Source organism: Triticum aestivum, unplaced genomic scaffold, assembly GCF_018294505.1.
Source record: "Triticum aestivum cultivar Chinese Spring unplaced genomic scaffold, IWGSC CS RefSeq v2.1 scaffold27977, whole genome shotgun sequence".
Taxonomy (NCBI): Eukaryota; Viridiplantae; Streptophyta; class Magnoliopsida; order Poales; family Poaceae; genus Triticum; species Triticum aestivum.
The window spans coordinates 780,514-792,085 of record NW_025228057.1 but is presented as its reverse complement, the minus strand read 5'-3'; the positions used below and the strand labels follow the sequence as shown (position 1 = coordinate 792,085).

At 51.6% G+C, this 11,572-nt stretch overlaps 3 protein-coding genes across 3 annotated transcripts; all 3 read left to right on the top strand.

Annotated features, from left to right (window-relative positions):
- Positions 1 to 423: 423 nt before the first annotated feature.
- LOC123172958 (AUGMIN subunit 4) lies at positions 424 to 4,645 on the top strand. The gene is made up of 13 exons (XM_044589836.1): positions 424 to 662; positions 731 to 778; positions 865 to 963; positions 1,173 to 1,526; positions 1,728 to 1,827; positions 1,932 to 1,977; positions 2,274 to 2,367; positions 2,488 to 2,559; positions 2,655 to 2,713; positions 2,952 to 3,020; positions 3,158 to 3,209; positions 3,941 to 4,018; positions 4,208 to 4,645. The coding sequence occupies exons 1-13, from the start codon at positions 513 to 515 to the stop codon at positions 4,271 to 4,273; spliced, it is 1,287 nt and encodes a 428-aa protein (XP_044445771.1). The 5' UTR covers positions 424 to 512; the 3' UTR covers positions 4,274 to 4,645.
- A 244-nt stretch (positions 4,646 to 4,889) lies between these two features.
- LOC123172957 (butanoate--CoA ligase AAE1) lies at positions 4,890 to 7,325 on the top strand. Its single transcript, XM_044589835.1, has 2 exons — positions 4,890 to 5,459; positions 5,728 to 7,325. Exons 1-2 carry the CDS (start codon positions 4,896 to 4,898, stop codon positions 7,207 to 7,209), a joined length of 2,046 nt encoding a protein of 681 aa, XP_044445770.1. The 5' UTR covers positions 4,890 to 4,895; the 3' UTR covers positions 7,210 to 7,325.
- Positions 7,326 to 9,187: 1,862 nt separating this feature from the next.
- On the top strand, positions 9,188 to 11,034 carry LOC123172969 (DIMBOA UDP-glucosyltransferase BX9-like). Its single transcript, XM_044589845.1, has one exon. It carries the CDS (start codon positions 9,329 to 9,331, stop codon positions 10,721 to 10,723), a length of 1,395 nt encoding a protein of 464 aa, XP_044445780.1. The 5' UTR covers positions 9,188 to 9,328; the 3' UTR covers positions 10,724 to 11,034.
- Positions 11,035 to 11,572: the final 538 nt, after the last annotated feature.

Below are 11,572 nucleotides of genomic sequence, written 5' to 3'. Positions count from 1 at the left end.
GCCTCTACAAATGCCTTTAGTATCCCAAATACGTCCACGCAAACACATGAAAATTTTCCGGTGATTTAGAATATATGTCGTGATATTTGATTCCATGTTTTCTATCATTCATGTGTTTTCGTATTTCTAGTGCTAGCACTAGCATTCCTGCCTACATAGGGGGTGTTTGGTTCAGGGACTTTTTAGTCCCAGAGACTAGAAAAAGTTCCTAAAAAGTGTCTAGGAATCAAACGGAAGGGACTTTTTCTACAGAGACTAGAAAAAATCCTAGGACTTCTGAACCAAACACCCCTGGACATCTCGCAGCAGCGGCTCTGAAATTCAAAATTGAACCCATTTCGTGATAAGCCGGCCGGCCGGCCGGCCGCAACCCCGGTCGATCTCGCCCGTCCCTGTCCGATCCAACGGCTGTGGGCTTCCTCGACCTGACGAATCCAACCACCCATTCCCACCAGTTCGAACGCCCACTTGGAACCAACTCGTCGAAGCCTCCGCCGGAGCCGCCGCCCGCGATGTCCAAGGCCGCCGCAGCCGCCGCCGCCGCGGCGTCCCTGCCGCCACCGCCTCCGGAGGTGGCCCACCTGGTGGAGCAGCTTCAGCGCCACCACCTCGCACCGGACGCCTCCCTCCTCTCCAGCTCCGCCCACTCCGACCTCCTCCAGGTACGTCACGCGCGCGCCACCCAACCTCCCCTCTCTCTCACCACTGATCCGGTGTTCTGCCCCCGCAGGCGCGCGAGGAGGTCGCGGCGGAGCGCGCGCGCTACCTCGAGGCCCTGGTGAGTTTCCCCCTCGACCGCTCGTCGGATCTAGAATTTGCGCGGGTTCTGATCAGATCTGTATTTCTGATGCTACGATTCGGCAGGCGGTGTACGCGGAGGCGATGGCCATGGTGGAGGAGTACCAGCACGCGACCGCCGCGGGCAGCGCCGGTGCCGCCAAGAAGCTCAACTGCTCCCCGGAGGTAGGTTCAGCTTCTCCCAGTCTCTGAAATGTTAGCACCTGTCCGGTGATTTTCCGTGCAGATAGGTTAGGAAATGTGGATCGAACTGGTTAAAGAAGTAGGAAATGTTTACTGCTTATCTGATCAATTTGGGTGGTGATCCAGAAATTACCTGGCAAAAAAATGGAACCTGGTGGTTGAGCTTACTTGCTTTGCTGGGAATGATTCAGGTGTACGAGTCTCTGGAGCACCATTTGGCGGTCGCCGAGGCGGCCCAGAGGTTGAGGCTCCCACTGCTCTCACAGGACGGGGAGGTGCATGAGGAGGAGATTGAAAAGCTGAGCACCTTGTCAAGGGTTTCATTTGACAGTACCGTAACGAGTGCCACGCCCAGCTCAACCTCAATCTCGACTGGCTACAATAACTACGGCAGCACCGGTAGTGCGTTGACTGCTGCTGCTGTTGCTGGTAGCGGTGGTTCGGAGCTGGTTGAGCCCGGAGCAGGTGGTGTTCCTGATCGTTTTCTTGGGATAACATCGGATTATCTCTATCAGGTGCAGCAACAGCAGCCAGCCATGACTGTGGTATGTAAAATCCTTGAAGCTCTTGCAGTCTAAGTTATTTTCTGAACTATAACCAAGTGATTTCACAATTTGTTTATGTGCTGTGTAATTCATGTATGTTCTTCGTGGAATTGTGAAACTGTTAGTGCTTAGCTTGAAAAGTGAAAGAAATACATTGTGGTTTTAAGTTTGAAAGAATCCACCCGTGATCTGACATTGCAGGACATGGTCGAGTATCAGAGATCTGTGGCAAGAGAGATTGAGGCTCGGTTAGAAGCTAAGTGTGACGCTTTAGCTGATCTTTTTGCAATGGATGAAAGGGGTCAGTTACTGATGAAATACTCAATCTCATGGACGTTCAGATATCAGTTTTTATGATCTATGAGTTTTGACCTTCTCTTATCATAACATTTGAATATGTTGCAGATTCGTCATCCATCAATCAGATTTCAAGTGCCAGGCTTCCAGAAAGGTGATTATCTTCCCATCTTATTCTCTCTTATGATTGTTGTTTTACACAACCAAGTTTTCTTTGGCCAGGTGTAATTTCTGAAGAAACTATCATCGTTTTTCTTGTAACATCTTACATCGATTTTTAGAGCTTTTTTATAGTACCGATGTCATCTCTTCTCTTTGGACAGCCCCATCATTTATATAGTTAACTTCTTGGTGACAATGCCCAGTTGTTCACCTTTCTTGTTTGGAATTAAAGATTAACTGGGAGTTCCTTATAGACACTTATCTTAGTTCCCTTTTCTCCTTGGGCAGGGTGAAATTAATTATCGAAGGAATAGAAAAGGAAGAGTCCCTTCTACTGGAGGATCTTGCTTCGATGGACAGGAAATTTGCTGAGCACTATAATGTGAGTCTTCATAGGCGGACAAATTTCTTAAACATAACTCTGGTGGCTAGTCCACTTTATTTAATGCAAATTCATTCGCTGAAATCTGTCAAAATATTTGTGGCTGTTCAAACTTTCAAGGTCCTGGAGCAAATTCTTGCTGTACTTATACAGTTTGTTAAAGACAAGAAGTTAGAACACCAGCACCAATATGTAAGGCTTTTTCATGCTCCTTTTGTACTGGTACTTATTAATGGGGTTAGTACTATTTCTTGACGTCTGTTGGCTTTCTATGTATGGCCTAACAGGATGATGTGAAGAAGACCTGGCTTATTAAAAGATGCCGTACTATGAATGCTAAACTAAGGTTGGCACCTGACTTGTCGGCACCTTAATGTTGGACTAGTGTGTAACTTTTCAGTTTTCACTAAGCTGATAGTAATCTGTATCGTGTTAAGCATAATTGAACAGCATTATGTAAGCTCTTGCTAAAAAAAACATTGAGCTTTGAATCTCTCTGCCTTTTATGTATTTTTTTTCTATAATCAGTGATAGGATCAGGAAGACTGAATGAACTGTATTTGTTTCTTTCCTTTTTATTCTAGCTACCTGGAGCACCATCTCTTGCGTGACACCTACACGAAGGAAACAGTACCTGCATTGCATAGAATCAGGTACATCCAACTTAATGTATCTTGAAACCGATCTTATCATTGTGGGAAGCAGCACTTATTATTTCCAAACAAGAAACATGTGTAGGTGTTTTCTCTGTAGTAAGCAACCACCTTACCAGATTTACTGTTTATTGCAGGAAATATCTTGTGGAGGCAACGAAAGAAGCATCCAATTCCTATAATGAAGCGGTATGATACGACATCTTTCTTGCTCTGTGTTAGTCTTTCAAATGTTTGGTCACTGGTAGCAAACGTAATTCGCCAGTTAAGGCCCTTTCATATTCACCCAATGTCGTTAGAAATGTTTAACTATGATTGTTCTCCATTTAGACGTATGGATAGGGCGGTCGTTGGCACTGATATACCACTGGTCGAAATTAAGCAAGTCCTACGTGCTTTCTGTTATATGAGTGAACTTGTTTAGTCATGTAAGTGAAACCTTTATCATGGAGCATGGTGTTCTTCACACCTTCAGTAAATTTTGACATAAGCTCACAAAGAGTATGAGAGTTACCAGAGGCAACATTAGCAGCTGCTTTTGAGAATGTCAGAGAAGCTAGCGGCCAAGGAACACTGATGAGGGTCCATCCTGCTGAAAATTGAATGTTGTGTGTCCTTGGAAGTTATGTGAAGGTAGTTCTGTAGTAGTACCAGTCAATTAGTTGATGTTGAGTTTGTTGGGGTGCATTGAGAATCTGACAAGTTCAGTTCACCTTACCTAATATCAAGGGATGTCAAATGCTTAGAAGATGTATAATATATTGTACAGTCATCAATTTTAACTGCATTTTTAGACTTGAGAGAAACAAAGTATGCCATCTTGTATAATTTAGGACCAACTTAATCTGATAAGTAGACCATCCGGTGTCCACTTTCATTCGTCTAACGGTCGTGTTTGGTGTTCTGATCCCCCGTGTCAGGTCTCACGGCTTCGCGAGTACCAAGGCGTAGACCCGCACTTTGACGTGATCGCGAGGCAGTACCATGAGATCGTGAAGGTAACGCTGTCTTATCTTTGTCGCTGTTAACTACTCCCTCCGTTCCAAATTACTCGTCGCAGAAATGGATGTATCTAGAACTAAAATACATCTAGATACATCCATACGTGCGACAATTAATTCGGAACGGAGGGAGTACCATATGCTATTCGATTAATGCATCTTTTGCTAAGCTGTCCTCGACCGCAGAAACTGGAGGGCATGCAGTGGACGATCCACCAGGTGGAGATGGATCTGAAGCCGGCCTCCTCATGATCTCCCAGGTGCGCGAATCCCGCTGCCCAGGGAGAAGAGAAGAGAAGCCCGTCCGTCTCGTGTTTTGTTTGCCGCTCACTGTCGAGTCTGGTGCCGCGGCGCGCAGCGTATATATGGCGCGCTGGGGGTGGTTTTTGTTTGTGTTACCCGTGCCGTTTCCTCTTTTCTTCTTTTGCATTCCCCCTTCAGATAGTGAGGACAAGTGACGCGTGAATGAACCGCACCGGTCTTTTGTCATTCGAGCTTCGTATCGAGCTCTCGCCGTAGGAGGTTTTCCGTGTACTGTATTTGTCATGGCACCATGCCTTCGCTGCTTCTTTCGTTGTCACCGCTAGCTGGATCAAGCAAAACGCGAAAAGAATGGAGAAGAAACACGAGAGCACGCGTTGCGTTTTTTTTCGTTGGTTGGAGGTTGCAACCACGCCGGCCGGGTGATATGGACGATCACCGTCCGTCCGTCTGTCTGTCTGTCTCCTATTTAAGCTCGCACATGGCCGGGACGCCGCCGCCCTGCACCGGCCCCTCTTCTCCCGCGACGAGCGATGATGGAGTTGCGTCTGACAAATGGACATATCCAAATAGAGCAGTAATACTATGCTCCTTTTAGAGTTGCGTCTGACAAATGGCTTTGGCACTTCGAGGCTGCGTGCTGTTGAAACTATTCCATTTCAGAAGACTTTTGGTTCTGTCGTCGCTCCTCCGTCGATCCCTGTCACGATGGGCGGCGGGGCCCGCACGGCCCGGCCGTTTTCCGTGCAGATACGCCGTCGGGCTCGACAGGATGACGCTGACGGTGAGCGCGGCCACACGCACGCACGCGCGCTCTGCTCCTCCACTCGATATGAGCATCAGCGGCAGTATTGTATTCTCGTCACCGAACCCGAAAACCAAAAACAAACCCACCACGAGCGTCACGGGTCTCGCTCCCTGCTCGCGAACCTCGCCGTGTGCTAGCTCGCCGCCGACGGGCCGGGGGATGATGGAGGGCGCCGTGCTCTGCGCCGCCAACCACGCGCCGCTCACGCCCCTCTCCTTCCTCGACCGGTCCGCGCTCGTCTACCCGGACCGCCCCGCTGTCGTGGCCGCCGCCGGCGACGCGCCGCCCCGGACGTGGCGGGAGACCCGGGCCCGCTGCCTCCGCCTCGCCGCCGCGCTCGCCGGCCTCGGCGTCCAGCGCCGCCACGTGGTAAGTAAGATCCACACACAGAGGAGCCCCAGCTCTGTTGCTTGCTCGTTTGCTCCTCTTCCTTTTTTTTTAGAGAGTCACAGTCACAGGGCAACTCTGTTCCATTGCATTAGCTCCTGTACTCTCCGTCGTCATCGCAACAGTCAACTGGACTTGGATTTTCCTCCAAAAAATCGCCATCTTTCGTGTGCCGGATCGGTCCTGACTCGCTGCGATCGAGTGGTTAGTTCTCTTCTGACCGACTCTGCCTTGTGCCGTTTGATGGCAGGTCGCCGTGTTCGCGCAGAACGTCCCGGCGATGTGCGAGCTGCACTTCGCCGTGCCCATGGCCGGCGCCGTCATCTGCGCGCTCAACTCGCGCCTCGACGCCGCCATGGCCTCCGTCCTGCTGCGCCACTCGGAGGCCAGGGTCCTCTTCGTCGACTCCGCGCTGCTCGGCGTCGCGCGGGAGGCCCTCCGCCTCCTGTCCGACGCCGGCGCCACGCCCCCCGTCGTCGTCCTCATCACAGAGCTCCTCGACGGCTGCGACGACGAGGGATCAACACCATCTCCTGGTGCAAGCGCTGAGCACGAGTACGAGGCTCTGGTGAGCCGGGGCGGACCGCCGGAGTTCGCGGCCCGGTGGCCGGCGGACGAGAACGAGCCGATCGCGCTCAACTACACGTCGGGGACGACGTCGCGGCCCAAGGGCGTGATCTACAGCCACCGTGGCGCGTACCTCAACAGCCTCGCGGCCGTGCTGCTCAACGACATGCCGTCCATGCCGGTGTACCTGTGGACGGTGCCCATGTTCCACTGCAACGGCTGGTGCATGGCGTGGGGCGTGGCGGCGCAGGGCGGCACCAACGTCTGCCTCCGCAAGGTCACCGGCGCGGCCATCTTCGACGCCGTGTCCCGGCACGGGGTCACCCACATGGGTGGCGCGCCGACGGTGCTGGGCATGATCGTGCACGCCGCGCCGGAGGAGAGGCGGCCGCTGCCGGCGGGGAGGAAGGTGGCCGTGATGACCGGCGGCGCGCCCCCGCCGCCGGTGGTGCTGTTCCGGATGGAGGCGCTGGGGTTCCTGGTGATCCACTCCTACGGGCTGACGGAGACGTACGGCCCGGCGACGGTGTGCACGTGGAGGCCCGAGTGGGACGCGCTGCCGGCGGGCGAGCGGGCGGCGATCAAGGCGCGGCAGGGGCTCCACCACCTGGGCCTCGAGGTGGACGTCAAGGACCCCGCGACGATGCGCAGCGTCCCCGCCGACGGGGCCACGATGGGGGAGGTGATGTTCCGGGGCAACACGGTGATGAGCGGGTACTACAAGGACGCGGCCGCCACGGCGGAGGCGCTCGCCGGCGGGTGGTTCCGGTCGGGCGACCTGGCGGTGCGGGTCCCCGGGGACGGGTACGTGAAGATCAGGGACCGGTCCAAGGACATCATCATCTCCGGCGGGGAGAACATCAGCACCATCGAGGTGGAGGCCGCGCTGTTCGCGCACCCGGCCGTGGCGGAGGCGGCCGTGGTCGGGCGGCCGGACGAGCACTGGGGCGAGACGCCGTGCGCGTTCGTGGTGGCCAAGAAGGGGGAGAGGGTGGAGCCGGAGGAGGTGGTGGCGTTCTGCCGGGGCAGGCTGCCGCGGTACATGGCGCCGAGGACGGTGGTGGTGGTGGAGGAGCTGCCCAAGACGGCGACCGGCAAGGTGCAGAAGTTCGCGCTCCGGGACAAGGCCAAGGCCATGGGCAACCTCTCCACCAGCAAGCTCTGAATTTACTATCCCCTGATCTGTTCTATGGTGATTGCAATCCATGTTTGGTTTGGAATAATTGGAGTGAATCACAAAATAATGTTTTGAGATCGCTGACAATCCGTGTTCGACAAGTATGTTTGTACAATTGTGATGGTACGAAGAAAAATAAAAAATAAATGCCATGCTACCTACAAATAAAATTAAAAATAACAAGTTAAGGAATTTTGTTATCCAAACATTCATAGCAACTTTTTTGGATTGGTGATGGGTGCATGGCAAAAAAGCGAGGGATTTTTGGTATTTGAAAAAATGTCAAATTTTGTTATATAAAAGAACAAGGTTTTTTTTTAGAAAAATATAAGTTTTGCCATGATACATGTAGTGAATTTGCTATGGTACATTAAAAGAAGAAGTTTGCCAATGTCCGATTTTTGTTCCATGGTCCTAGAAAAAAAGAAGTTTGTCATGGTTCGTGAATTAGAAATTGCCAGGGTCCATAAAAGTGTATTTTCCATACTAAGCTCCCTAGTTTTAAAGAGCTCATATTCAATTAAGGTCTACCATTATAATTGGCTCACCCGATTTTGATCGGGTCAACAGTTTCTCAAAACTCTCTCTCATTCAATTCTTTTATATTATATAATATGCTTCCTAATTTTTAAGGTCTAACAATTAATTGAGGTATTCAATTTAGAATTGGGTCATCCATTTTGACCCGTCAACAATTTCTCAAACTCTCCCGTTTAATTCTTTTAATTCACTATGTTTTCTAATTTTGAAGCTCTTTCATTCAATCGAGGTATTTAATTTTGGATTTAGTTTACGATTTTGACCGGGCCAACGATTTTTCAAATCAATCAGCAGCAACCGGCCTATAAAAAACATATCAATCACATGCACCCTCCCACCACCTAGAAAAAAGAGGCGCCACCATGTGATATTGCAGTACCAATATAGTATATGCAACTACCAGACTGAAATTTCCCCACATAAATATAGGTTGGTTAGCGGATAGCACAGAATTAGACCACATAAATCAATCACCAAATCAACGCATTATAAATATAAATAAAACACTATCATCTCAACCACACGCCAAACTAAATATTTCATCAGTTCCAAATATATAAGGGACATTAATATTTTAGAGAGTCAAATTTATTTAACTTTGACCAAGTTCAGAGCAAAAATATTGACATCCACGATATCAAACAAAAAAGTATGGAAATCCATTTCATGATGAAACCAAAAATACCGATTTGATATTATGAATTTTGATATATTTCTCTACAAATTTGATCAAACTTAAAAGGTTTGCCTTTTCAAAAAAGCAATACACCTTGTATTTGAAACAGAGTGAATTTTTTAAAGAAACCCAACAACAACAACCGTGCAGCAAAGCGCGCCCAGTCCTTCTAGTAAAATAGCATGGTCTAAAAAAATTGACATGCCTAATTAGTGTTTTTTCCATGGTCTTAATAGTGAAATTGTCATTCTACCTTAAAAAACTACATTTGCTATGGTGCACAAAGTAAAAAAGATTGACATGATCCATATACAAATTGAATTTGTCATGATAAAAAGACTAAAATTTTCATGGTCCATATGAAACAAAAATTTCAAGCACGCTTGTTACACTAACAAGAACATCTGCATTTCCTCAAAAAAAAAAAAAACAAGAACATCTACAGAAAAAAATCAAAACTTTTGAAATTTATTTACTATTTATTTTAGATTTATTGATCATTCGGGGAGTGTTGACATATAAATATGTTTTTTTTGCGGCAAAACGTATAAATATGTTGCCTAGTCTCTTTCACCAGATCGGTCTTTTGATTGCATCAGCTAAAGCACGTACTTTGAGAGCATATGCACCCAGAGCCAAAATAGCCACCCCGTTGTGTTCAATCTTTGTCAAGCATAGGAACCAAATGGTCCCCGATAATTGCAGTTGCTTTGCCAGGTTCCATCTCATTTGTCCTGTCTCCCTATATTCCCAGTGTCTCGCTGCTCGTTCCCATATATGCACGCACCTCGCGCGTGGTCACCGTGTGAAGTGCCTCTGCCAGAGTGCCGGCTACCAACCCCGTTGCCCCCCGGAAGTGGAACCTAGGATACCGCGGCAGCCGTCGATTTCATGGCGCCGGAAGAAGCAAGCACGGCCACCACCGGTGGCCCGCGCCGCCGCCGCGTGCTAGTCTTCCCTATCCCGTACCAGGGCCACATCAACCCCATGTTCCAGCTCGCCGGCCTCCTCCAAGACCGCGGCTTTGCCGTCACCGTCTTCCACACCCACTTCAACGCCCCCGACCCGTCCCGCCACCCCGCCTACGGCTTCGTCCCCGTCCCCGACGGCTTGCCGGCGGGCAGCCCCGGCACGGTGGCGGCGACCGTCGAGCACATCTTCGCCATCAACGGCTCCTGCGAGGCGCCGTTCCGGGAGCGCCTGGCCGCCCTGCTGGAGGCTCCTGGCGGCAGGGACGAGGTCGCGTGCCTGGTCGCGGACGCGCACCTGCTGACCCTCATGGACGTGGCGCGGCAGCAAGGCGTGCCGACGCTGGCGCTGCGCACCGGCAGCGCCGCCTGCTTCCGCAACTTCATGGCCACCCCGATGCTCTGCGACAAGGGCTACCTTCCGGTGAGCGCGGAGTCGCAGCTGGACGCGCCGGTGAGGGAGCTGCCGCCGTACCGCGTCCGGGACCTGATGGCCGTCACCAGCAGCCGCCACGAGCACGATCTGGTGTGCAAGCTGCTGGCCCGGGCCGTCGAGGCAGTGAGCACCTCGGCTGGATTCATACTCAACACCTTCGACGCGCTGGAGGCCGACGACCTGGCGGCGACCCGGCGGGACCTCGCCGGCGTGCCGGTGTTCGAGGTCGGCCCGCTCCACAAGATCTCCCCGGCGTCGTCCAGCAGCCTCCTGCCGCAGGACCGCTCCTGCCTGGACTGGCTGGACGCGCAAGCCCCGGCGTCCGTGCTGTACATCAGCTTCGGCAGCCTGGCGAGCATGAGCGGCGAGGACCTGGCCGAGGCGGCGTGGGGCGTCGCCAACAGCAGGCAGCCGTTCCTGTGGGCGCTCCGGCCGGGCCTCGCCCGCGGCGCCGCCCTGCCCGACGGGTTCGGCGCGGAGACCGAAGGCCGTGGACTGGTCGTGGGCTGGGCGCCGCAGGAGGAGGTGCTGGCGCACGGCGCCGTGGGCGGGTTCTGGACGCACGGCGGGTGGAACTCGGCGCTGGAGGGCGCGTGCGGGGGCGTGCCGATGCTCTGCCGGCCCTGCTTCGGCGACCAGATGGGCAACGCGAGGTACGTGGAGCACGTGTGGCGCGCGGGCATCGCGCTGGACGGCGGCGTGCTCGAGCGGGGAGCGGTGGAGCGGGCCGTCCGGAGGCTCATGCGGAGCGAGGAGGGGGAGGAGATGAGGGGGCGAGCCCGGGAGCTCGGGAGCAGAGCGGCGGAGGCCATCGCCGAGGGTGGGTCGTCTCGCCACAGTGTCGACAAGCTGGTGAACCACATCATGTCGCTGTGGAAGTGAGTTCCGAGTACTGCCAGTAGACCGATGCTTGCATTTTGTCCTCTTTAAAATGTTTGGATCTTTTCATGACTATATAAGACTTCATTGAAATCACCGGCACAAAACCATGGAAGTTTTATTTGTTGATCAAGTGTCCTCAAAAGCTTCCATGTTTTATCCCTTTTTTCCAACGCAGGCTCACCATATATGCCCGTGAATCTTCATTTAAAACCATCTTGTTCCACTATCTTTACATCAATACGATATCTCGAATAATTGTGCAATTCAACTTTTGCATGTCTCTTCCACATTAAAGCAAGCCCGCCACTCTTTCCTTCACAATCCCTTACCACCATATTTGGCATTCCCAACATGTATTTTATCCGTTGCATCCTTCTCTCATCCAGTTTAGGATGGCTTTGACAGATTGTCAAGTAGTAAGTACATAAAAGAGAGACTTGATAGAGCTGTGGGGTCTCAGAATTGGTGTACTAGATTTCCATCATACAAGGTAATAATAGGGGATCCGAGGCACTCAGACCAACAACCAGTGATTGTTTATGTACAAGGCAAGGACAGATCCATGCGACATGAAGGAGGTGGTCAGTCTGGTTTCATATTTGAGGCGAAGTGGCTACATGAAGAAGGGTGTGAGGAGGTCATAAGCGATGCATGGTATACTACAGTGTTGAGGGGCGAAAATAGCCTAGCACAAAAACTTAGGAGAGTTACAGGAGACCTAAAGAGCTGGGATACTAACGTCCTAGGTGACTTGGAAAAGAGGATAAAGGCGACTAAAGTCGAGTTGGAGCAGGTGAGAAGGGCGTCATTTAACCAGATCACAATAGACCGAGAACACGTCCTGCGGGA